Consider the following 27,991-nt stretch of genomic DNA (forward strand, 5'->3'; position numbering starts at 1 on the left):
CCTTAGACTGCTGCGCCACTGTATTCTGTACAGGCTTCCTTCTTTTCACTCTGTCATTTAGGTTAGTATTGTGGAGTAACTATAATGTTGTTGATCCATCCTCAGTTTTCTCCTATCACAGCCACTAAACTCTGTAACTGTTTTAAAGTCACCATTGGCCTCATGGTGAAATCCCTGAGCATTCCTTCCTCTCCGGAAACTGAGTTAAGAAGGACGCCTGTATCTTTGTAGTGACTGGGTGTATTGATACACCATCCAAAGTGTAATTAATAACTTCACCATGCTCAAAGGAATATTCAATGTCTGTTTTATTATTTTCTACTCATCTACCAATAGGTGCCCTTCTTTGCGAGGCATTCGAAAACCTCCCTGGTCTTTCTGGTTGAATCTATGTTTGAAATTCACTGCTCGACTGTGGGACCTTACATATAATTGTACAGTGCCCTCCACTATTATTGGCACCCCTGTTTAAGATGTGGTCGAGGACTTCCAAAAATTCTCCTTTTTTTTTAAACAACATAGAACCCAAATGGAAAAAAATAGAAAAATCCAACCTTTTATTTAAGTACATTACTTTGGTGGTAAAAAAAAAAATCACACATTTAGAAAAAAAAAAACTTGAAATCATGTGTCCCACAATTATTGGCACCCCTAACAATTCCGCTGAAAATTTTAATTGATTTTTTAAAAATATATTTTTTCTGTAGTTGCTAAAGTTGGTCAGGGTATCTAGGAACTTTTAATTAGTAATTCATGACTTCCTGTTTCCCTGGGGGTATAAATATGACGTGACACAGAGGCCTAATTCTCTTACCCATTTGTCAACATGGCAAAGACAAGAGAACACACCATTCAAGTAAGGCAGATTTGTGTCGACCTTCATAAGTCAGGCAATGGCTACAAGAAAATAGCCACTCGCCTTAACTTGCCTGTATCTACAGTCAGAGGAATCATTAAGAAGTTTAAAACAACTGGAACAGTGACAAACAAGGCTGGAAGAGGTCCCAAGTTTATCTTGCCACAACGCACAGTGAGGAGGATGGTAAGAGAAGTAAAAAAAAGTCCTAAGCTCACTGTCACAGAATTGCATCAAAGAGTGGCATCTTGGGGTCACAAAGTCTCCAAAACAACCATCAGACGCTCTCTACATGCCAACAAGCTGTTTGGGAGGCATGCAAGGAAAAAGCCTTTTCTCACTAACACTCACAAACGTAAACATCTGGAGTTTGCAATGCGGCACTGGGACTTCAACTGGGATCGTGTGCTTTGGTCAGATGAGACTAAGATTGAGCTTTTTGGCAACAAACACTCTAAGTGGGTCTGGCGTAAAACAAAAGATGAGTATGCCGAAAAGCACCTCATGCCCACCGTGAAGTATGGTGGAGGATCTGTGATGCTGTGGGCCTGTTTCTCTTCCAAAGGCCCTGGGAACCTTGTTAGGGTGCATGGCATTATGAACGCTTTGAACTACCAGGACATTTTAAATAAAAACCTGATGGCCTCTGCCAGAAAGCTGAAGATGGGTCGTCATTGGGTCTTTCAGCAGGATAATGATCCAAAACATGTGGCAAAATCTACACAAAAATGGTTCAGCAGTCACAAACTCAAGGTCCTCCCATGGCCATCTCAGTCCCCAGACCTCAACCCAATCGAAAACCTGTGGGGCGAGCTAAAGAGGAGAGTGCATAAGAGAGGACCCAGGACACTGGATGATCTAGAAAGATTGTGCAAAGAAGAATGGTCAAAGATCCCTCTCTCTGTGTTCTCCAATCTTGTGAAATGTTATAGGAGGAGATTAAGTGCTGTCTTGTTGGCAAAAGGGGGTTGTACAAAGTATTAACATCAGGGGTGCCAATAATTGTGGGACACATGATTTCAAATTATTTTTTTTCTAAATGTGTGAATTTTTTTTTTTACACCAAAGTAATGTACTTAAATAAAAGGTTGGATTTTTCTCTTTTTTGGCATTTGGGTTCTATGTTGTTTAAAAAAAAAGGAGAATTTTTGGAAGTCCTCGACCACATCTTAAACAGGGTTGCCAATAATTGTGGAGGGCACTGTATGTGTGGGGTACAGAGATGAGGTAGTCATTCAAAAATAATGTTAAACACTATTATTGCACACAGAGTCCATGCAACTTATTATGTGACTTGTTAAGCTTGCCATAACAAAGGGGTTGAATACTTATTGACTCAAGACATTTCAGCTTTTCATTTGTAATTAATTTGAAAAATATTATTTAAACATAATTCCACTTTGACATTATGGGGTATTGTGTGTAGGCCAGTGACACAAAATCTCAATTTAATCAATTTAAAATTCAGGCTGTATCAACAAAATGTGGAAAAAGTAAAGGGGTGTGAATACTTTCTGAAGACACTGTACATGTTGTCCCATTCCTGTGGTCACAACATCATGCATGTGTTGACTGAGTGTGAAAAAAAGGAGAAAGTAAGTGTAACCACCTACACCCACGACCCACCTGTTGTAGTCCTATATGATTTTGAAACCACTCATAGATACAGCCAACAGGATTTTTTATTGCTTTTCTTTTAATTGAACAAAACCACCTGATGAAGAAACTTTGACTTTGAAATAGTTGCTTCACACCTAGCATATTGCCAAAGAGTGTCATATAATTATTTCTAATATTGTACATTCTTTGGAAAGAAAAATCTTAAAATAGAAAATTGGCATAAAATACCAGGCAGGCAATATAAGGTTATGAAAATGTCTAATTATTCTAAAGAATCGTACAACTGCAAGAGCTACAGTATTACAAAAATAGATTCAAATCTAATGTATTTTGCCAATAAATATTACATTAATACAGCATTTAGTATTTGGTCTTCTTCAGCCTCTTCATTGACATCAAGGTTCTTTCAACAGCAAATGCGTAATTTCTATGCATTTACAGACATTAGTTGACATATTTTAGCTGTGCCTCCATCTCTCCAGTATGAAAAATGTATGCACTCACTAACTAAGTCGCTCTGGATGAGAGCGTCTGCCAAATGACTAAAATGTAAATCTCTGACCTTTTTCAAAAGGCGACAAAGGAAAATCTTTGGTATGAGAGGCATAGACATCTTTTTTCCTAAAATATATTTTAATTTGACTTGAAAATCCTGAGCTGTTAGATAGGCAAACAAACAGGCATAACTTCTTTACAACCTATCCACCTCCATAGATGTATGAATGACCAGCGACTGTGTTATCTGTACCAGTTAAAGACATGCTTGGGAACTTTGGTGACTACTAAGTATTTTTTAAACCTCCCACTTTGGGCTGGATGTGTCAATGTGTAGTTCATGCATGCATAATCTATGAGCAGAATTACTGTCTTATCTCAATTAGCCACGAATCCCTAGTTTGAAAGCGACTGTTTTCGGGAAGCGGTACTTTACCATTTCCCCTACATTTTCCCCCACATGGGCCAGCCCCCTAGCTATTCAAGTTCTAACCAATGAGCTTCAGCCCCTCGCCGTTTGAGTGACAGCTGGCAAGATGCACACGCAGCAGAGCGAGAGAGCGCAATGACTTGGTGCACATACAGTACGTGACATAATACGCAATTTTCAGGGCCAACTTTTGGCTTGTGAGCGCAACTTTCAGAACTACTGGCTAAAAAGTATACAAAAGTACTGGAGAATCTCTTTAAGCCACCACAGTTTTGTCATCAAAATTGTGATCAGTTAATAATAGAACTGCCAAATGCATAGATAGCGCCAGTCAACTCATGTCCTGAGTAATGATGATTAGAAAACGAATGAAGGCCAAAGAATGGAAGAACATTATCACTGGAGTATCACAGTATCCCATCCATAAGGATCCTGTCCTGGTTGGCTGGACTCTGCTGCACCATCACCACTGAGCTGAGATATGTCTCTGTCGATGATCTCATTCACTGCAAAAGAGAGACACACAGGGGTTTAGTTTCAAGTCTCGTCGTTGGTTTCTTTATAGTTGATTCAGCCATCTGAGGGCAGCATTGCCCATCTTTTAAATCTAAACCAAATCCCAAACGTAAAAGTAAGTAAATGACACATCAAGCAATACAACACTGACACGGGGGGCCAGTATAAAAAATTAATAAAAAATGTATGCACTAACTGTAAGTCGCTCTGGATAAGAGCGTCTGCTAAAAATGACGTAAATGTAAAATGTAAAAACATACAGTGCATTGTTGGTACAGATGTAGGAACTTAATTTGAGCCAGTTTGCTAAAGCTGGAAAAGAATCCTGCAGCAACAGGAAATGTGAATGATTATGTCAATTATAATTAATGGATATTCTTTGTAGGGGTTGATAACTTTACGTTAGGGCAAATCAGGTCTGACATTTTTAAGTGGAAATTACAAACTTTAGAAGCATTTGCATTTTCTGCAGTGCAGGAAAATCCTCATCAACAAAATACTGATCAAATTAAGATCCTACATCTGTACATTGTGTTATTTTAGTGACACTCTCCATCTAGAGATGTCACACATTATGAAAAACAACCAAGCATTGAGGCCTGGTCTAAAGGTTAGAATTGGCTGTATGGTGAGAACATATTCTGGAGCTTTATCAAAGGGTGTGATCCATGTGGAAGGCTGAGGCTCCAGTCTGTATTTGTGATGTCTATTTATATTCCCCACAGTGCAACAAAAACACATGGATTGAATGGCCACATATACACTGTCTATTCATAGCCTGCCCATGAAAATGTGGTGTGTTTGAAACCCAAGCTGTGTATGAGGGTAGATGATAGACAACAACAAAACACTTGTTTTATTGCCACATACCCCGAATAGGTACAGTGAAAAGTGTTGTTTTACAGGGTCAGCCATAGTAGTGCGGCACCCCTGAAGCAAATTGGGTTTAAGTGCCTTGATCAAGTGCACACCGACAGATGTTTCACCTTGTCGGCACGGGTATTCAACCCTTTAGGCCTTTCGGTTACTGGCCCAACGCTCTAACCGCTTACCTGCAGCCCAAACAAACATATGTAAACAAACACACAGCACCAGGCTAGCACCGTGGGGCCGAAATATCCCGTCCCTGGCTGTCCCAACCAATACCAGTTACAAGACACTGTAAGGGCCTTAAACTAGTTTCTGCTTTAAGCAAAACAAAATCACTAAAACTAAAAGATCCCAGCACATTTTACATTTACATTTTAGTCATTTAGCAGACGCTCTTATCCAGAGCGACTTACAGTTAGTGAGTGCATACATTTTTCACTGTAGATCAATGACATCACTGTCATTTGAAATTAAAATAGATTCAATCCTTTGAATTAAATCATTATCTAATATCACCTAATGTGGCATAAGCTTGCTGTATCTTAATTTAAGTATCAGAGTTGCAGAAACCCTCTAGGGTGAAAGTCAAGTTCAAAGAGGACCCTTCCACCAACTCAGACCAGTGGTCTTATTTCCAAGCCGTATGTAGTGTGGGGGTTGTGCGGGTGTTATGAATTCCTGCCATCACTGCCCTGTGACAGCTGTGCCACAGACAGTAACTGAAGCAGATTAGCATGCAAGGTACCTTTAGCCTCCTCTGTGTGATTATAGTGTTTAGGCTATTCCAACCACAGTTAAAAGTGTAATCTCCTCAACTACTAGATGTCCCTGCCTATAATGAACCTAGATCAGGGTTCTTCAACCCTGTTCCTGGAGAGCTACCCAGTAATAGGTTTTCACTCCAACCCCAGTTGTGACTAACCTGATGCAGCTGATCAACCAGCTAATTATTAGAATTAGGTATGCTAGATTAGGGTTGGAGTGAAAACCTACAGGACGTAACTCTCCAGGAACAGGGTTGGAGAGCCCTGACTTAGATCATAATGTACGCAAACACACATACACATATGTGCACAATCGCGCACACACACACATGGGCAGGCAGCCATGCAGCCCTGTAGGATAGCAAACAAAGACCTAGTGGGCATATGCCTATGGTGACAACAAAACTGGGCCACAGTTACTGACTGTGTGGTCGGGACAAACAAAGTCCATCCAGCGAGAGGTGATTAATTACAATATCTGGTGAGAGCCTGAGAGCTTTATGGTTCATTGCCTGGCCCCTGAAGGCTTGTAATTACAGCCAGTCCTACTGCTGCCTATCACCTAGCCCACAGTGCAACGGCATCCATTGATTCCTGCACTGTAATGTTCTTTATTTCTGCTTTCTAACCGTGTCACGCCCTGGCTCTGGGGACTCTCGTATGTTGAGCCAGGGTGTTATATTCTATGTTTGTATTTCTAGGTTGGCTTGAGTGACTCCCAATCAGAGGCAACGAGTGTCAGCTGGTTGTCTCTGATTGGGAGCCATATTTAACTGTCTGTCTTTCACTTTGTGTTTGTGGTTTCTTGTTCCTTTTGATTTGTGTTTGTGTCGAAGGACTTCACGTTTCGTTTGGTGTTGTGTTCGCTGTGGTGTACAATAAAATAAATATGTACGCATCTTACGCTGCGCCTTGGCCCGCTACTTTTCAAGACGATCGTGACAGAAGAAACCACCACGACTGGGTCAAGCAGCGTGATGAGGAGAAAGGCTGGAATTACGAGAAGTGGAGAGAGAAATTGGACGAGAACCATGGAGGCCTGGTCCACGGGGAGAGACAAGCCCAGAAAATTTTTAGGGGGGCTCACGCCGTGGGACGACGGGGCAGCAGGAGTACGGGATAGAGTGGTGCAGAGGGTTGGCAGAGAAGGCCGCCAGGTTAAGGGGGCCACTGGTCACAGAGGAGAGGGAAAGTGTGGAGGCACGGCGAGAGGTACTGGGGTGTGTTACCAGTCCGGTCCGGCCCGTTCCTGATCCCTGCGTAGGGCCAGTGGTGTGTGTCCCCAGTACGGTCCGGCCTGTTCCTGTTCCTCGCATCGAGCATGTGGTGCGTGTCGTCAGCCCGGCCCGGCCTGTTCCTGCTCCCCGCACCAAGCCTATGGTGCGCGTCGCCAGCCCGGCCCTGCCTATTCCTGCTCCCCTCACCAAGTCTGTGGTGCGTTTCGTCAGCCCTGTCCGGCCTGTTCCTGCTCCCCGCACCAAGTCTGTGGTGCGTTTTGTCAGCCCTGTTCGGCCCGTTCCTGCTCTCCGCACCAAGTCTGTGGTGCGTGTCGCCAGCCCAGTCCGGCCCATTCCTGCTCCCCGCACCAAGTCTGTGGTGCGCGTCGCCAGCCCAGTCCGGCCCATTCCTGCTCCCCGCACCAAGTCTGTGGTGCGTTTCGTCAGCCCTGTCCGGCCCGCTCCTGCTCTCCACATCAGGCCAGTGGTGTGCGTCGTCAGTCCAGCACGGCCCGCGACTGTTCCCCGCACCAAGCCAGGGGTGCGTATCGTCAGCCCGGTCCGGCCAGTGGCTACTCCACGCACCAAGCCAGGGGTGCGCTTCGTCAGCCCGGTCCGGTCCATTCCTGCTCCACGCACCAAGTCAGGGGTACGTATCGTCAGCCCGGTCCGGCCAGTTGCTACTCCACGCACCAAGCCAGGGGTGCGATCGTCAGCCCGGGTCCGATCCGTTCCTGCTCCACCAGTGTTCAGTCCAGCTCCGGCCAGCAGGGCCAGACCGGATCAGGGGCGCTTTGGGGGGTTAGAGAGGGAGTGGGAGTCATGCCCGGAGCCGGATCCACCGCCAAGGCGGAGTGCCCACCGGTCCCTCCCCTGTTGTGTTTGGTTGGCGGCCGGAGTCCGCGCCTTTGGGGGTACTGTCACGCCCTGGCTCTGGGGACTCTCGTATGTTGAGCCAGGGTGTTATATTCTATGTTTGTATTTCTAGGTTGGCTTGAGTGACTCCCAATCAGAGGCAACGAGTGTCAGCTGGTTGTCTCTGATTGGGAGCCATATTTAACTGTCTGTCTTTCACTTTGTGTTTGTGGTTTCTTGTTCCTTTTGATTTGTGTTTGTGTCGAAGGACTTCACGTTTCGTTTGGTGTTGTGTTCGCTGTGGTGTACAATAAAATAAATATGTACGCATCTCACGCTGCGCCTTGGCCCGCTACTTTTCAAGACGATCGTGACAAACCGATTGTTTAAAGTAACTCTCCTGAGAATAAAATAAATAAAACCGATCAGAGAGGGTAAAATCATCTATTCTGTCGCTTCATTCATAACTAATGGCCCAGTAGTAACTGTGCTCTAAATACCCTAGAAAACATGTATCATCTGAGCCTCTTACCATCATCCAGTGTGATCTCTTGGAGCCCCATGGAGCCGAGGGGCAGCTTCTCCTCTGGTTCCTGCTTGATGTTCACTTTCCCTTGGTCGTTTGAGAAGAGGAAATTGGGGGCCGGGGGACACTCCTGGGTGTCGATACTAGAGGCCAGGCCCTGGGCTCTGCTGGGGGACAGGTGCCTCAGGGGACCCCAAGAGGAGGCTGATGCTGATGGGGAGGTGGAGCAGGTTGCTTGTGCTCCAGGGGTGGGGGAATACGAGGCAGGCAAGTTTCTGGCAGAGTGATAGCTCAAATTATACTCAGCCTGTAAGGCTGCTAGGTCAGAGTCTGAGTGGGAGCAGTGGTAGCTTAGAGAGTGCAGCTGGGTTGTATTCTGGGTGTGGGTTCTGGCAGACTGGAGAGTGGTGCCAGAGAGATCAGGTCCAATGAGGCTCTGGTACATCACACTTTCCCTATGAGGGCTGGAGGCAGCTGGTCTGGTCTGGGCAGACTGAGGTCGATTGACCTGGGGTGCGGCAGGGCCAGGTCTCATGGGAGAGCTGGCCTGGCCGCTGTAAGGCACATTGTGTTGTGTGGCCTGGTAGACAGGCCTTGTCCGAGGGGGTGGCATGGGGTCAGGTGTATGCATAAGGCTTATCCGCTGGTATCCCATACGGGGGCTGTAGCTGTGGAGGTGAGGGGAGTGCTGAAGAGGCGCGGAGCCAGAGGGAGTGTATGCTGCCTGGGAGGATGGACCACAAGGCACTGGGTGGACACCAGAGGAACCATACAAGGGCCTGTCCTGAGAGAAGGCCCCATCAGGAGAAGTCAGCTGGCTGCTGGTTGGATACAGGCCAGGGGGATTGGTGCAGGTAGACAGATAGGCTGAGTCTCCGTGCTCCTGCTTCACCCGAGTAGCCACAACTGCACAGTCAATGGCAGTGGGATAATGGTGTGGAGAAGCACCAGCCAAGTATGTGAAGTTTTGTGTCTGGCTTCTTCTCCTCTTCCCGTTACACACGTAGAACTGCACCTGGACTGCAGAGCTCACAGTGGTGTTGTGGTAGGTAGGAATCTCAACCACGATTCTGGACTGCAAAGAGAATGTTTCAAAATGATTTATTATCTATTCAAGGGATCCACGGTTTCTGTGAAGTCCATTTCATGTAACTTTTAATAACGTAATGTACATTACTACTTACTCTTTTACTCTTTTCTCCAATAACTTTTCCGTCAACTTCCCATTGTGTGTGTCCATCTGGAGAGTTAAAACATCACAATTAATAACACATTAATAAACCTCTGCTGAAGTTGGGCAGCGTCACCGTGTTAGGCCTACTACTGCTAGGTAGCTCTCTCCCTCCCCTCTGTCTGTCCTTGATTGCAGGAGTGAGGTCTGGTGTGCGGGAGTCAGGGTTCCAGCTGCAGCTCATTCACCATAATCACCTCAGCCTTTAAGACCCGGTCAAACTTACCACTCATCGTCAGATCATAGTCAAGACGACCATGTTAGTCTCGCTGCCGACTCAACCTGGTTATTTTGCTCTTTGTGTTTTTGGCCTGTTATATTTACTTTTTCTCCTGTGCCACAGATATTTGGAACCTGACTCCTGCCTCCGCTTCACTCCTGCCACCACCATCCTGCTCTCCATTACCGGACCTCTCTTTTGGACTCACCACGGACACTAGGACATTACGGTACCACACCTGCCCTATATTTGGAAACCTGGACGTTGAACATTGTAAATAAACCTGTTAAAACTTCTCTGGCTTGGTGTACTTGTCTGCATTTGGGTTCTATCCAGTTAAATCATAACAGTATGATCTGACCAACATGAACCCAGCAGACAGTAGCTCGGATACCACCCCAGAGTGCACTCAAATTTGGACTGCCATAGCCAATCAGGGCATTTTACTTGGCCAACATGATACCCTGTTTAAGACGATTGCTGAGGACAGTCAGGTGCTGCTTAATCAGGTTCAATTACTCTCCAATCAAGTGTCTGCCCTTACTACCCCTTCAGCCCAGATCAGAGAGCCTTTTGTTCCTGCTCCAGAGCGCTATGACGGGAACATGGGAACCTGTGGCGATTTTTTTGACTCAATGCTCGCTAGTGTTTGAACAACAGTCCCTCACCTACGCCTCAGAAAGAGCCCGTATTGCCTACCTTATCAACTCTACTAGCGGTTCCGCTCGTGCCTGGGGATCCGCGGTATGGGAGAGTCAGTCGGACATTTGCAACGCTTCGTTGCCTTCACCACGGAGATGAGGAAGGTTTTGACCACCCAGTACGAGGCAAGGAGGCTGCGAAACGGTTGTTTTCTCTTCGGCAGGGGGCTCGCAGTGTGGCGGAGATGGCAGTGGAGTTTCGGACTTTAGCAGCAGTGAGTGGTTGGAATGACGAGGCATTACAAGGAGTGTTCATCAATGCTTTGTCTGAGACTTTAAAAGATGAATTGGTGTCATATGATGAATCGCCTACGCTGGATAATCTTATTTCACTCACTATCAGGTTGGATAATCGGATTCGGGAGCGCCGCCGGAGAGGAGTGTTAGTTCCAAGCAACCTGTCTGTCATCAACAAACTCCTCCCTGCATCGTCCCTACGGAGAAAGCCGTGTCTTCCCGAGTCGATACGAGGAGCACTGAACCCGAAGCCATGGAGGTGGGTCGGTGCACGGTTGTCCTCAGAGGAGCGTGCACGTCGTATTCAGGCTCGGGTCTGCCTGTATTGTGGAGAAGCTGGTCATTTCGTTCCTTCCTGCCCAGTTCGTCCGGGAAAAGGGCCGGCTCATCATTAATGGGAGAAGTTTTGGTGAGCCGAGCAGCGGATTCTTCCTCTTCTCCCCGCATTCTGCTCCAGGCATCCCTCCAGTGGCAGTCCCAGAATTTCTCTGTTAGTGCGCTGATTGACTCTGGTGCCGACGAAAGCTTTTTGGATAGAGAGTGGGCTCAACAAATGGATTTGGAGACTGTTCCTATGGACTGTCCGCTGCAGGCTAAGGGTCTAAATGGACAATTGTTGACCCGTATTACCCATCAGACTGTTCCTGTTTGTCTTAGAGTGTCGGGAAATCATCAGGAGAACATTCAATTCCATATTATCGACTGCCCACAGACTCCCCTGGTCCTTGGTATCCCATGGCTCATAAGACACAATCCACACATTGATTGGGTGACAGGTAGCATTGTTTCATGGAGCACATTTTGTCATGTGAATTGTTTGTGTTCTGCTCAGACTCCTGCCAGTACTGTGCCTCAACCTCCACTGGAGTCCATGGATCTTTCTGCTGTTCCTGACGTGTATCATGACCTGGCATCCATTTTCTGCAAACACAGAGCTACTTCTCTTCCTCCTCACCGGCCCTTACGACTGCGCCATTGACCTCCAGCCAGGAGCCCCGCCTCCCCAGCAGTCGCCTGTACAATCTCTCCCGGCCGGAGACGGAGGCTATGGAGAACTACATTCGGGACTCCTTGGCGGCAGGTATTATGCGTCCTTCCTCGTCACCTGTAGGAGCGGGATTCTTTTTGTTGCTAAGAAGGATAAGACCCTCAGACCCTGTATTGATTACCGTGGACTTAACAACATCACCATCAAGAACAAGTATTCTCTGCCTTTGATTAATTCTGCTTTTCCCCTCCTTCATGGTGCTACCATCTTTACGAAACTGGATCTACGAAATGCGTATCACCTGGTGCGCATTCGTAAGGATGATGAATGGAAGACTGCCTTCAACACACCCTTGGGACATTTTGAGTATCTGGTTATGCCTTTTGGGTTGTCCAATGCCCCTGCTGTTTTTCAGGCACTAGTCAATGATGTCCTTCGGGACATGTTGAATCGGTTTGTTTTTGTCTATCTGGATGATATCTTGATTTTCTCAGAGTCCTCCCAGGAACATGAACTGCATGTGCGCCAGGTGTTGCAAAGGTTGTTGGAGAACAAACTGTTTGTGAAGATGGAGAAATGTGAATTTCATGTGTCTGAGACCTCTTTTTGGGTTACATCATAGCTCAGGGGGAGTTGCGGATGGACCCAGCTAAGATCTCTGCTGTCACGGACTGGCCAGCTCCCTCTACCCGCAAACAACTTCAACGATTCCTGGGGTTTGCGAACTTCTATAGGAGGTTCATCAAGGACTACAGCCGCATTGCGGCGCCACTCACCGCTCTCACCTCCATCTCACGACCGTTCACTTGGAATGAAGGGGCCGAATCAGCGTTCGAAGAACTGAAACATCGCTTCGCCTCAGCTCCCATTCTGATGCAGCCGGACCCCGACCGCCAGTTTGTCGTGGAGGTGGATGCATCCGACACTGGGGCAGGGGCAGTGTTGTCACAACGTTCTCCTGAAGATAACAAACTGCATCCCTGTGCTTTTCTCTCAAGGAAACTTTCTCAGGCAGAGAGGAATTATGATGTTGGCAACCGTGAACTGCTCGCCGTTAAGCTGGCTCTCGAGGAGTGGCGACATTGGTTGGAGGGGGCGGAACAACCCTTCATCGTTTGGACGGATCATAAGAATCTGGCTTACCTCCAGTCAGCGAAGCAGCTCAACCCCCGTCAAGCCAGGTGGGCACTATTTTTTGGGAGATTCAATTTTTCTCTGTCTTACCGTCCTGGGTCACGCAACGTCAAGCCTGACGCCCTGTCTCGTGTTCATTCGGCTGTTGATACTGGTAGTAACCCTGAACCCATTTTGCCTCCTACCTGCAGTATTGCAGTCATCACATGTGACATCGAGGGGGATTGTTAGACAGGCTCAACATCATCAAGCTGACCCTGGGAGGGGTCCTCCTAACCGGATGTTTGTCCCTGAGTCTGCTCGCTCCCAGGTACTTCAGTGGGCTCACTCGTCTCCCCTTACCTGTCACCCTGGAGTTTCGCGGACCCTTGACTTTGTGCGACGGAAGTTCTGGTGGGCCACGATGGAGGCGGACACTCGAGCCTTCATTGCTGCTTGTACGGTATGTGCACGAAGTAAAAACTCCACCCAGGCCAGCGCTGGTCATCTACGACCTCTACCTATACCCAGCCGGCCCTGGTCGCATATCGCTATGGATTTTGTCACTGGACTTCCCCCTCGTCTGGTAAGACTGTCATTCTTACGGTGATTGATCGTTTTTCTAAGTTCGCTCATTTTTTGGCCCTACCTAAACTGCCCACTGCCAGAGAGACGGCTGATATTTTGGTTGAACATGTGTTCCGCTCTCATGGTCTACCCACGGATATTGTCTCTGACAGGGGTCCCCAGTTTGTCTCCCAGGTGTGGAAAGCTTTCTGTAAAGCTTTGGGCATTACATCCAGCCTGTCCTCTGGATATCACCCCCAGACCAACGGGCAAGCCGAGAGAGCGAACCAGGAGATGGAGACCGCTCTTCGCTGTGTCACTGGGTCTAACCCTGGGTCATGGAGCTCCATGCTCCCCTGGGTGGAATATGCTCATAACACCTTGACTAACGCTTCCTCTGGTTTGTCTCCTTTTCTGTGTGCTCTGGGTTATCAACCTCCCCTGTTCCCTTCCCAAGAGAGGGAACTTGCGGTACCTCGGTGCAGTCCCACATGCGCCGCTGCTTCAAGGTCTGGAGGAAGGCCAGGGTAGCTCTGTCCCGAGCTTCGCGTACATGCAGAGGCAAGCCAACCGTCACCGGTCCCAGGCTCCCGGTTACTCTCCTGGTCAAGAGGTATGGCTGAAGTCACGGGACCTTCCATTGAAGGTGGAGTCTAAGAAGATGGCGCCTCGTTTTATAGGACCGTTCAAGATACTGTCTATTGTTAACCCCTGCGCGGTTAAGCTACAGCTTCCTGCCTCCCCTACGGGTTCATTCCACCTTTCATGTTTCCCAGATTAAGCCTGTATCGGTTAGCCCTCTGTGCCCGCCCTCTCGTCCCCCTCCTCCGCCCAGGATCGTGGGTGGGGTCCGGTCTACACTGTCCGGCGACTTCTGGATGTTCGCCGCCGAGGTCGTGGTTTCCAGTACCTGGTGGATTGGGAGGGTTATGGTCCCGAGGAACGTTCCTGGGTGCCCAGGAGCTTCATTGTGGATCCTGCTCTGGTCCGAGAGTTTCATAGGTTACATCCCGATAAACCCCGCGGCCGCCAGGTGGCGTCCGTAGAGGGGGGTACTGTTAGGCCTACTACTGCTAGGTAGCTCTCTCCCTCCCCTCTGTCTGTCCTTGATTGCAGGAGTGAGGTCTGGTGTGCGGGAGTCAGGGTTCCAGCTGCAGCTCATTCACCATAATCACCTCAGCCTTTAAGACCCGGTCAAACTTACCACTCATCGTCAGATCATAGTCAAGACGACCATGTTAGTCTCGCTGCCGACTCAACCTGGTTATTTTGCTCTTTGTGTTTTTGGCCTGTTATATTTACTTTTTCTCCTGTGCCACAGATATTTGGAACCTGACTCCTGCCTCCGCTTCACTCCTGCCACCACCATCCTGCTCTCCATTACCGGACCTCTCTTTTGGACTCACCACGGACACTAGGACATTACGGTACCACACCTGCCCTGATCTGGATCTGTTACCCTCCCTGTACCTGGACTTGCTCTTCCCCTATATTTGGAAACCTGGACGTTGAACATTGTAAATAAACCTGTTAAAACTTCTCTGGCTTGGTGTACTTGTCTGCATTTGGGTTCTATCCAGTTAAATCATAACACACCGTCTCTTACCAGGGCTTTTCTCCAGGAAGATGACCTTTGACTCTGGGGATATGTTGGAGCCAGTGATGACCATCTCCTCCCCCCCACTGACCAAGCACCTGACGGGACTGCAGCTCTCCATCTGGGGAAGATCTGTGGCCGAGCGCTGGGCTGCAAGCCAATTACATTTAACTATTAAATATACTGTACAGTAAAACAACATTATGTAGGCTTCTGTATAAAATAAATAAAAGGGGAAAACTCTGGCCCCTAGTTATAGCCTTACCTAATTATTATAGCCAATTACTTAATACAGGTTATATAAATAAAGACTATTCCTGGTCAAGTCCCATAATCAAGAAAAACTCAGGACTCTATGAATCATGTATGTGTATCTTTGAATGTATGTACACTCCCGGTCAGAAGTTTTAGAACACCTAGTCATTCAAGAGTCTTTCTTTCTTTTTACTATTTTCTACATTGTATAATAATAGTGAAGACATCAAAACTATGAAATAACACATATGGAATCATGTAGTAACCAAAAAAGTGTTAAACAAATCAAAATATATTTTATATTTGAGATTCTTCAAATAGCCACACTTTGCTTTGATGACAGCTTTGCACACTCTTGGCATTCTCTCAACCAGCTAGTGTACATACTATATACAGTGCCTTGCAAAAGTATTCATCCCCCTTGGCGTTTTTCCTATTTTGTTGCATTACAACCTGTAATTTAAATTGATTTTATTTGGATTTCATGTAATGGACATACACAAAATAGTCCAAATTGGTGAAGTGAAATGAAAAAAATAACGGAAAAGTGGTGCGTGCATATGTATTCACCCCCTTTGCTATGAAGCTCCTAAATAAGATCTGGTGCAACCAATTACCTTCAAAAGTCACAGAATTAGTTAAATAAAGTCCACCTGTGTGCAATCTAAGTGTCACATGATCTGTCACATTCAGTATATATACACCTGTTCTGAAAGGCCCCAGAGTCTGCAACACCACTAAGCAAGGGGCACCACCAAGCAAGCGGCACCATGTGAAACTTTGAACATCCCACGGAGCACCATTAAATCCATTATTAACAAACTGAAAGAATATGGCACAACAAACCTGCCAACAGAGGGCTGCCCACCAAAACTTACGGAGCAGGCAAGGAGTGCATTAATCAGAGAGTCAACAAAGAGACCAAAGACAACCCTGAAGGAGCTGCAAAGCTCCACAGCGGAGATTGGAGTAGGACCACTTTAAGCCGTACACTCTACAGAGCTGGGCTTTACAGAAGAGTGGCCAGAAAAAAGCCATTGCTTAAAAAAATTAATAAGAAAACACGTTTGGTGTTTGCCAAAGGGCATGTGGGAGACTCCCCAAACATATGGAAGAAGGTACTCTGGTCAGATGAGACTAAAATTGAGCTTTTTGGCCATCAAGGAAAACAATATGTCTGGCGCAAACTAAACACCTCTCATTACCCCGAGAACAACATCCCTACAGTGAAGCATGGTGGTGGCAGCATCATGCTGTGGGAATGTTTTTCATCGGCAGGTATTGGGAAACTGAAGGTATGATGGATGGCACTAAATACAGAGATTTGAGACTGGGATGGAGATTCATCTTCCAGCAGGACAATGACCCTAAGCATACTGCTAAAGCAACACTTGAGTGGTTTAAGGGGAAACATTTAAATGTCTTGGAATGGCCTAGTCAAAGCCCAGACCTCAATCCAATTGAGAATCTGTGTTATGACTTAAAGATTGCTGTACACCAGCGGAACCCATCCAACTTGAAGGAGCTGGAGCAGTTTTGCCTTGACGAATGGGCAAAAATCCCAGTGGTTAGATGTGCCAAGCTTATAGAGACATACCCCAAGAGACTTGCAGCTGTAATTGCTGCAAAAGGTGGCTCTACAAAGGGGGGGTGAATAGTTATGCACGCTCAAGTTTTCTGTTTTTTTTGTCTTATTTCTTGTTTGTTTCAGAATAAAAAACATTTTGCATCTTCAAAGTGGTAGGCATGTTGTGTAAATCAAATGATACAAACCCCCCAAAAAATCAATTTAAATTCCAGGTTGTAAGGCAACAAAATAGGAAAAATGCCAAGGGGGGTGAATACTTTCGCAAGCCACTGTAGCAGGGATCATCAACTAGATTCAGTCGCAGGCCGATTTTTTCTTGAGTGGATGGTCACGGGGCCGGAACAATCACCTGCGGTCCAAATTTGGCCCGTGGGCCGCCAGTTGGGGAAACCTGCCATATACAGTATGTAGGCCTACTGAATAAAGATACTCACAGCACTCCACAGGAATAGAGGCAGCTTGCAGACACAGGACCTTGCCGCTGGGCTGAGGGATATACACACGGAATGCCACTCGCACACGTGTGTTCTTCCTCCCGATGTCTGTCTCCCCCTTCCTGAGCTCAATGTCAGAGTTCCTCAGCTTCAAGATGCCTGCGCAGTCAATACTGTAGAGCGGGATATACAAGCATGAGACAACATTATATAAAGGCCATATGAATATAAAAATGCCCATTTGAATAATGACAGTAAGCTAATAAAGTAGGCCCATAATGCTATAAATAGTTCACATTTTTCATGTGTAATTTTATGGTGTTTTGCAGTTTGTTGATTAGTCACAACATGTATCAGATAGTGTGAGAGAGATCTAGTCTCGAGACAAAACAATGCCTGGATTTTTCTATTATGGAAGGCAGCCACATTTCCATGACAACATAGCAAAGCTATGGTCTGTTTCAATCTTTTTTTCTAGATGTAGAAATATGCTTATTCTTCAGATGACAATCCGTTCCCATTTTTAACATGCTATGATCTGTTCTAAATCTTTAAAAATGAATAGAATTCACAGTGGAAGCCATTTTACATTTTAGATAATAAAACCAATAAATTACAAGCACAAATGTTATATTTTTAGCCTTTGAAAACATAAATCTTGCATGGTTATGACCAGTACCTTGTGGACATATTGTTTTCTGGGAGGAGAGGTATTTCCAGAACCTTTGTACTTCTTATTACACTTTCCTGGCAAGCAGTAGCCACCGTTTTCCCCGTTACTCTGTGCACCTGGTAGAAGGCATGTGGTCTCAAGTAGCGATCGTCTGCCGTTCCAATGAAAATCTGCAGGTTGACTGGCTTCTCGTTGTATCCAATGAGCTGAAATTGAAACCAAGCCATAGAGATACTGATAAGCATACTATTGAAACACACTACCGCATTTGATTTACAATGCTATAAATACACTATGTTTTACTTCTTCTTATGAGCACTCTTTTTCTAATAGCTGTTTTTAAGAAGACGTGATTATAATGTGATAATAATGACAACATGAACTGAGTACTGTATATTTGAATTCATTTGCATAACTGTGTTCATCATGTTTGGGTCTGTTTATAAACAGTATGCCAAAACAATACCAAAGCTCTGTACAGATAGCATTAGACTCAGAGAATGTATAAAATGCAACCTGAAGGCCATGCACTTTTTAGTTTAATTGTGTAGGGTTTGTAGCGTGCTTTCCCTACAGGAGTCCTGTAAGGAATATCCAGAATTGCCCGCAATGAAATGTCACAATTGAAACCAATTGAGGTCACCAAAAATGTGTTGTGCCCTAAAGGTGCCAGCATGAGGTTGAGGAATGTCGACCTGCCTCTGTGATGTAATGTATCGGGAAACACTGCTAATGGCATTACAGAAGACTAGAGAGTGAAGATGTGTGGCTTTAACACTGGAGTAATGAAGCCATCCCCAAAATAAACCAGCTGGTATCCATTACACAACAGCCAGGACTTGGTAAAGCTTTGTTTATATCAGCTTTCATCTGTTCTAGGCTGGCTGCACCCTGATCCACAGTAGTAGTCCAGTCTCACTGCAGGCCCACTGGCAAATAGTGCTCTGCTAGACGTTAGGTGATATAGTCTCACTTCAGATCACTGGCAAATAGTGCTCTGCTAGACTTTAGGTGATACAGTCTCACTGCAGCCCACTGGCAAATAGTACTCTGCTAGACGTTAGGTGATACAGTCTCAATGCAGGCCACTGGCAAAAAGTGCTCTGATAGACGTTAGGTGATACAGTCTCACTACAGCCCACTGGCAAATAGTGCTCTGATAGATGTTAGGTGATACAGTCTCACTACAGCCCACTGGCAAATAGTGCTCTGATAGATGTTAGGTGATACAGTCTCACTACAGCCCACTGGCAAATAGTGCTCTGCTAAACGTTAGGTGATAAAAGTCTCACTTCAGCCCACTGGCAAAAAGTGCTCTGCTAGACGTTAGGTGATACAGTCTCACTACAGCGCACTGGCAAAGAGTGCTCTGTTAGACGTTAGGTGACACAGTCTCACTACAGTCCACTGGCAAATAGTGCTCTGCTACAAGTTAGGTGATACAGTCTCACCACAGCCCACTGGCAAAAAGTGCTCTGCTAGACGTTAAGTGATACAGTCTCACTACAGGCCACTGGCAGAAAGTGCTCTGCTAGACATTAGGTGATACAGTCTCATTACAGTCCACTGGCAAATAGTGCTCTGCTAGACGTTAGGTGGTACAGTTTCACTACAGTCCCACTGGCAAAAAGTGCTCTGCTAGACGTCAGGTGATACAGTCTCACTACAGCCCACTGGCAAATAGTGCTCTGCTAGACGTTAGGCGATAAAGTCTCACTTCAGTCCAATGGCAAAAAGTACTCTGGTAGACGTTAGGTGATACAGTCTCACCACAGCCCACTGGCAAATACTGCTCTGCTATACGTTAGGTGATACAGTCTCAAGACAGCACACTGGCAAAAACTGCTCTGATAAACGTTAGGTGATACAGTCTCACTGCAGGGCCACTGGCAAATAGTGCTCTGCTAGAAGTTAGGTGATACAGTCTCACTACAGCCCACTGGCAAATAGTGCTCTGCTAGACGTTAGGTGATATAGTCTCACTTCAGATCACTGGCAAATAGTGCTCTGCTAGACTTTAGGTGATACAGTCTCACTGCAGCCCACTGGCAAATAGTACTATGCTAGACGTTAGGTGATACAGTCTCAATGCAGGCCACTGGCAAAAAGTGCTCTGATAGACGTTAGGTGATACAGTCTCAATGCAGGCCACTGGCAAAAAGTGCTCTGCTAGATGTTAGGTGATGAGGTCTCACTACAGCCCACTGGCAAATAGTACTCTGCTAGACGTTAGGTGATACAGTCTCACTGCAGGCCCACTGGCAAATAGTGCTCTGCTAGATGTTAGGTGATACAGTCTCACTACAGCTCACTAGCAAATAGTGCTCTGATAGATGTTAGGTGATACAGTCTCACTACAGCCCACTGGCAAATAGTGCTCTGCTAAACGTTAGGTGATAAAAGTCTCACTTCAGCCCACTGGCAAAAAGTGCTCTGCTAGACGTTAGGTGATACAGTCTCACTACAGCGCACTGGCAAAGAGTGCTCTGTTAGACGTTAGGTGACACAGTCTCACTACAGTCCACTGGCAAATAGTGCTCTGCTACAAGTTAGGTGATACAGTCTCACCACAGCCCACTGGCAAAAAGTGCTCTGCTAGACGTTAAGTGATACAGTCTCACCACAGCCCACTGGCAAATAGTGCTCTGGTAGACGTTAGGTGATACAGTCTCACCACAGCCCACTGGCAAATAGTGCTCTGCTAGACGTTACGTGATACAGTTTCACTACAGCCCACTGGCAAATACTGCTCTGCTATACGTTAGGTGATACAGTCTCTCTACAGCACACTGGCAAAAACTGCTCTGATAAAAGTTAGGTGATACAGTCTCTCTGCAGGCCCACTGGCAAATAGTGCTCTGCTAGAAGTCAGGTGATACAGTCCCATTACAGCTCACTGGCAAATAGTACTCTGCTAGACGTTAGGTGATACAGTCTCACTACAGCTAACTGGCAAATAGTGCTCTGCTAGACGTTAGGTGATACAGTCTCATTACAGCCCACTGGCAAATAGTGCTCTGCTACACGTTAGGTGATACAGTCTCACCACAGCCCACTGGCAAAAAGTTATCTGCTAGATGTTAGGTGATACAGTATCACTACACCCCACTGGCAAAAAAGTGCTCTGCTAGACGTTAAGTGATACAGTCTCACAACAGTCCACTGGCAAAAAGTGCTCTGCTAGACGTTAGGTGATACTGTCTCACTATAGGCCACTGGCAGAAAGTGCTCTGCTAGACGTTAAGTGATACAGTTTCACTACAGTCCCACTGGCAAAAAGTGCTCTGCTAGACGTCAGGTGATACAGTCTCACTACAGCCCACTGGCAAATAGTGCTCTGCTAGACGTTAGGCGAAAAGTCTCACTTCAGTTCAATGGCAAAAAGTACTCTGCAAGACGTTAGATGATACAGTGTCACTGCAGGTACACTGGCAAATAGTGCTCTGCTATACGTTAGGTGATACAGTCTCACCACAGCCCACTGGCAAATACTGCTCTGCTATACGTTAGGTGATACAGTCTCACTACAGCACACTGGCAAAAACTGCTCTGATAAACGTTAGGTGATACAGTCTCACTGCAGGGCCACTGGCAAATAGTGCTCTGCTAGAAGTTAGGTGATACAGTCTCACTACAGCCCACTGGCAAATAGTGCTCTACTAGACGTTAGGTGATACAGTCCCATTACAGCCCACTGGCAAATAGTGCTCTGCTAGAAGTTAGGTGATACAGTCTCACTACAGCCCACTGGCAAATAGTGCTCTGCTAGACGTTAGGTGATACAGTCTCACTTCAGATCACTGGCAAATAGTGCTCTGATAGACGTTAGGTGATACAGTCTCAATGCAGGCCACTGGCAAATAGTGCTCTGATAGACGTTAGGTGATACAGTCTCAATGCAGCCCACTGGCAAAAACTGCTCTGATAAACGTTAGGTGATACAGTCTCACTGCAGGCCCACTGGCAAAAAGTGCTCTAATAGACGTTAGGTGATACAGTCTCACTACAGCCCACTGGCAAATAGTGCTCTGCTAGACGTTAGGCGATAAAGTCTCACTTCAGTCCAATGGCAAAAAGTACTCTGGTAGACGCTAGGTGATACAGTCTCACCACAGCCCACTGGCAAATACTGCTCTGCTATACGTTAGGTGATACAGTCTCACTACAGCACACTGGCAAAAACTGCTCTGATAAACGTTAGGTGATACAGTTTCACTACAGTCCCACTGGCAAAAGTGCTCTGCTAGACGTCAGGTGATACAGTCTCACTACAGCCCACTGGCAAATAGTGCTCTGCTAGACGTTAGGCGATAAAGTCTCACTTCAGTCCAATGGCAAAAAGTACTCTGGTAGACGTTAGGTGATACAGTCTCACCACAGCCCACTGGCAAATACTGCTCTGCTATACGTTAGGTGATACAGTCTCACTACAGCACACTGGCAAAAACTACTCTGATAAACGTTAGGTGATACAGTCTCACTTCAGATCACTGGCAAATAGTACTCTGCTAGACGTTAGGTGATATAGTCTCACTTCAGATCACTGGCAAATAGTGCTCTGCTAGACTTTAGGTGATACAGTCTCACTGCAGCCCACTGGCAAATAGTGCTCTGCCAGACATTAGGTGATACAGTCTCACTACAGCCCACTGGCAAAAAGTTATCTGCTAGACGTTAGGTGATACAGTCTCAATGCAGGCCACTGGCAAAAAGTGCTCTGATAGACGTTAGGTGATACAGTCTCAATGCAGGCCACTGGCAAAAAGTGCTCTGCTAGATGTTAGGTGATGAGGTCTCACTACAGCCCACTGGCAAATAGTACTCTGCTAGACGTTAGGTGATACAGTCTCACTACAGCTAACTGGCAAATAGTGCTCTGCTAGACGTTAGGTGATACAGTCTCATTACAGCCCACTGGCAAATAGTGCTCTGCTACACGTTAGGTGATACAGTCTCACCACAGCCCACTGGCAAAAAGTTATCTGCTAGATGTTAGGTGATACAGTATCACTACACCCCACTGGCAAAAAGTGCTCTGCTAGACGTTAAGTGATACAGTCTCACAACAGTCCACTGGCAAAAAGTGCTCTGCTAGACGTTAGGTGATACTGTCTCACTATAGGCCACTGGCAGAAAGTGCTCTGCTAGACGTTAAGTGATACAGTTTCACTACAGTCCCACTGGCAAAAAGTGCTCTGCTAGACGTCAGGTGATACAGTCTCACTACAGCCCACTGGCAAATAGTGCTCTGCTAGACGTTAGGCGAAAAAAGTCTCACTTCAGTTCAATGGCAAAAAGTACTCTGCAAGACGTTAGATGATACAGTGTCACTGCAGGTACACTGGCAAATAGTGCTCTGCTATACGTTAGGTGATACAGTCTCACCACAGCCCACTGGCAAATACTGCTCTGCTATACGTTAGGTGATACAGTCTCACTACAGCACACTGGCAAAAACTGCTCTGATAAACGTTAGGTGATACAGTCTCACTGCAGGGCCACTGGCAAATAGTGCTCTGCTAGAAGTTAGGTGATACAGTCTCACTACAGCCCACTGGCAAATAGTGCTCTACTAGACGTTAGGTGATACAGTCCCATTACAGCCCACTGGCAAATAGTGCTCTGCTAGAAGTTAGGTGATACAGTCTCACTACAGCCCACTGGCAAATAGTGCTCTGCTAGACGTTAGGTGATACAGTCTCACTTCAGATCACTGGCAAATAGTGCTCTGATAGACGTTAGGTGATACAGTCTCAATGCAGGCCACTGGCAAATAGTGCTCTGATAGACGTTAGGTGATACAGTCTCAATGCAGCCCACTGGCAAAAACTGCTCTGATAAACGTTAGGTGATACAGTCTCACTGCAGGCCCACTGGCAAAAAGTGCTCTAATAGACGTTAGGTGATACAGTCTCACTACAGCCCACTGGCAAATAGTGCTCTGCTAGACGTTAGGCGATAAAGTCTCACTTCAGTCCAATGGCAAAAAGTACTCTGGTAGACGCTAGGTGATACAGTCTCACCACAGCCCACTGGCAAATACTGCTCTGCTATACGTTAGGTGATACAGTCTCACTACAGCACACTGGCAAAAACTGCTCTGATAAACGTTAGGTGATACAGTTTCACTACAGTCCCACTGGCAAAAAGTGCTCTGCTAGACGTCAGGTGATACAGTCTCACTACAGCCCACTGGCAAATAGTGCTCTGCTAGACGTTAGGCGATAAAGTCTCACTTCAGTCCAATGGCAAAAAGTACTCTGGTAGACGTTAGGTGATACAGTCTCACCACAGCCCACTGGCAAATACTGCTCTGCTATACGTTAGGTGATACAGTCTCACTACAGCACACTGGCAAAAACTACTCTGATAAACGTTAGGTGATACAGTCTCACTTCAGATCACTGGCAAATAGTACTCTGCTAGACGTTAGGTGATATAGTCTCACTTCAGATCACTGGCAAATAGTGCTCTGCTAGACTTTAGGTGATACAGTCTCACTGCAGCCCACTGGCAAATAGTGCTCTGCCAGACATTAGGTGATACAGTCTCACTACAGCCCACTGGCAAAAAGTTATCTGCTAGACGTTAGGTGATACAGTCTCAATGCAGGCCACTGGCAAAAAGTGCTCTGATAGACGTTAGGTGATACAGTCTCAATGCAGGCCACTGGCAAAAAGTGCTCTGCTAGATGTTAGGTGATGAGGTCTCACTACAGCCCACTGGCAAATAGTACTCTGCTAGACGTTAGGTGATACAGTCTCACTACAGCTAACTGGCAAATAGTGCTCTGCTAGACGTTAGGTGATACAGTCTCATTACAGCCCACTGGCAAATAGTGCTCTGCTACACGTTAGGTGATACAGTCTCACCACAGCCCACTGGCAAAAAGTTATCTGCTAGATGTTAGGTGATACAGTATCACTACACCCCACTGGCAAAAAGTGCTCTGCTAGACGTTAAGTGATACAGTCTCACAACAGTCCACTGGCAAAAAGTGCTCTGCTAGACGTTAGGTGATACTGTCTCACTATAGGCCACTGGCAGAAAGTGCTCTGCTAGACGTTAAGTGATACAGTTTCACTACAGTCCCACTGGCAAAAAGTGCTCTGCTAGACGTCAGGTGATACAGTCTCACTACAGCCCACTGGCAAATAGTGCTCTGCTAGACGTTAGGCGAAAAAGTCTCACTTCAGTTCAATGGCAAAAAGTACTCTGCAAGACGTTAGATGATACAGTGTCACTGCAGGTACACTGGCAAATAGTGCTCTGCTATACGTTAGGTGATACAGTCTCACCACAGCCCACTGGCAAATACTGCTCTGCTATACGTTAGGTGATACAGTCTCACTACAGCACACTGGCAAAAACTGCTCTGATAAACGTTAGGTGATACAGTCTCACTGCAGGGCCACTGGCAAATAGTGCTCTGCTAGAAGTTAGGTGATACAGTCTCACTACAGCCCACTGGCAAATAGTGCTCTACTAGACGTTAGGTGATACAGTCCCATTACAGCCCACTGGCAAATAGTGCTCTGCTAGAAGTTAGGTGATACAGTCTCACTACAGCCCACTGGCAAATAGTGCTCTGCTAGACGTTAGGTGATACAGTCTCACTTCAGATCACTGGCAAATAGTGCTCTGATAGACGTTAGGTGATACAGTCTCAATGCAGGCCACTGGCAAATAGTGCTCTGATAGACGTTAGGTGATACAGTCTCAATGCAGCCCACTGGCAAAAACTGCTCTGATAAACGTTAGGTGATACAGTCTCACTGCAGGCCCACTGGCAAAAAGTGCTCTAATAGACGTTAGGTGATACAGTCTCACTACAGCCCACTGGCAAATAGTGCTCTGCTAGACGTTAGGCGATAAAGTCTCACTTCAGTCCAATGGCAAAAAGTACTCTGGTAGACGCTAGGTGATACAGTCTCACCACAGCCCACTGGCAAATACTGCTCTGCTATACGTTAGGTGATACAGTCTCACTACAGCACACTGGCAAAAACTGCTCTGATAAACGTTAGGTGATACAGTTTCACTACAGTCCCACTGGCAAAAAGTGCTCTGCTAGACGTCAGGTGATACAGTCTCACTACAGCCCACTGGCAAATAGTGCTCTGCTAGACGTTAGGCGATAAAGTCTCACTTCAGTCCAATGGCAAAAAGTACTCTGGTAGACGTTAGGTGATACAGTCTCACCACAGCCCACTGGCAAATACTGCTCTGCTATACGTTAGGTGATACAGTCTCACTACAGCACACTGGCAAAAACTACTCTGATAAACGTTAGGTGATACAGTCTCACTTCAGATCACTGGCAAATAGTACTCTGCTAGACGTTAGGTGATATAGTCTCACTTCAGATCACTGGCAAATAGTGCTCTGCTAGACTTTAGGTGATACAGTCTCACTGCAGCCCACTGGCAAATAGTGCTCTGCCAGACATTAGGTGATACAGTCTCACTACAGCCCACTGGCAAAAAGTTATCTGCTAGACGTTAGGTGATACAGTCTCAATGCAGGCCACTGGCAAAAAGTGCTCTGATAGACGTTAGGTGATACAGTCTCAATGCAGGCCACTGGCAAAAAGTGCTCTGCTAGATGTTAGGTGATGAGGTCTCACTACAGCCCACTGGCAAATAGTACTCTGCTAGACGTTAGGTGATACAGTCTCACTGCAGGCCCACTGGCAAATAGTGCTCTGCTAGATGTTAGGTGATACAGTCTCACTACAGCTCACTAGCAAATAGTGCTCTGATAGATGTTAGGTGATACAGTCTCACTACAGCCCACTGGCAAATAGTGCTCTGCTAAACGTTAGGTGATAAAAGTCTCACTTCAGCCCACTGGCAAAAAGTGCTCTGCTAGACGTTAGGTGATACAGTCTCACTACAGCGCACTGGCAAAGAGTGCTCTGTTAGACGTTAGGTGACACAGTCTCACTACAGCCCACTGGCAAATAGTGCTCTGCTACAAGTTAGGTGATACAGTCTCACCACAGCCCACTGGCAAATAGTGCTCTGCTAGACATTAGGTGATACAGTCTCATTACAGTCCACTGGCAAATAGTGCTCTGCTAGACGTTAGGTGATACAGTCTCACTTCAGATCACTGGCAAATAGTGCTCTGCTAGACTTTAGGTGATACAGTCTCACTGCAGCCCACTGGCAAATAGTGCTCTGCTAGACATTAGGTGATACAGTCTCACTACAGCCCACTGGCAAAAAGTTATCTGCTAGACGTTAGGTGATATAGTCTCAATGCAGGCCACTGGCAAAAAGTGCTCTGATAGACGTTAGGTGATACAGTCTCAATGCAGGCCACTGGCAAAAAGTGCTCTGCTAGACGTTAGGTGATACAGTCTCACCACAGCCCACTGGCAAATAGTGCTCTGGTAGACGTTAGGTAATAAAGTATCACTTCAGTCCAATGGCAAAAAGTGCTCTGGTAGACGTTAGGTGATACAGTGTCACTGCAGGCCACTGGCAAATAGTGCTCTGGTAGACGTTAGGTGATACAGTCTCACCACAGCCCACTGGCAAATAGTGCTCTGGTAGACGTTAGGTGATACAGTCTCACCACAGCCCACTGGCAAATACTGCTCTGCTATACGTTAGGTGATACAGTCTCTCTACAGCACACTGGCAAAAACTGCTCTGATAAAAGTTAGGTGATACAGTCTCTCTGCAGGCCCACTGGCAAATAGTGCTCTGCTAGAAGTCAGGTGATACAGTCCCATTACAGCTCACTGGCAAATAGTACTCTGCTAGACGTTAGGTGATACAGTCCCATTACAGCTCACTGGCAAATAGTACTCTGCTAGACGTTAGGTGATACAGTCTCACTGCAGGCCCACTGGCAAATAGTGCTCTGCTAGATGTTAGATGATACAGTCTCACTACAGCTAACTGGCAAATAGTGCACTGGTAGACATTAGGTGATACAGTCTCACCACAGCCCACTGGCAAATACTGCTCTGCTATACGTTAGGTGATACAGTCTCACTACAGCCCACTGGCAAAAACTGCTCTGATAAACGTTAGGTGATACAGTCTCACTGCAGGGCCACTAGCAAATAGTGCTCTGCTAGAAGTTAGGTGATACAGTCTCACTACAGCCCACTGGCAAATAGTGCTCTACTAGACGTTAGGTGATACAGTCCCATTACAGCCCACTGGCAAATAGTGCTCTGCTAGAAGTTAGGTGATACAGTCTCACTACAGCCCACTGGCAAA

General features: G+C 46.4%; 1 protein-coding gene across 1 annotated transcript in view; it reads right to left on the reverse strand.

The window, feature by feature from the left end:
• Positions 1-2,366: 2,366 nt before the first annotated feature.
• Positions 2,367-27,991, reverse strand: part of LOC121532153 (nuclear factor of activated T-cells, cytoplasmic 3) — a 43,921-nt gene continuing 18,296 nt past the window's right edge. Inside the window, exons 4-9 of the mRNA XM_041837902.2 lie at positions 17,760-17,959; positions 17,081-17,253; positions 14,813-14,953; positions 9,334-9,389; positions 8,156-9,224; positions 2,367-3,907 (exon numbers count right to left, since the gene is read on the reverse strand). Coding sequence (XP_041693836.2) covers positions 3,798-3,907; positions 8,156-9,224; positions 9,334-9,389; positions 14,813-14,953; positions 17,081-17,253; positions 17,760-17,959 — 1,749 coding nt within the window. The 3' untranslated portion in view covers positions 2,367-3,797. The remainder of the gene's footprint in view (positions 3,908-8,155; positions 9,225-9,333; positions 9,390-14,812; positions 14,954-17,080; positions 17,254-17,759; positions 17,960-27,991) is intronic.

This window comes from Coregonus clupeaformis, chromosome 19 (assembly GCF_020615455.1).
Source record: "Coregonus clupeaformis isolate EN_2021a chromosome 19, ASM2061545v1, whole genome shotgun sequence".
NCBI lineage: Eukaryota > Metazoa > Chordata > Actinopteri > Salmoniformes > Salmonidae > Coregonus > Coregonus clupeaformis.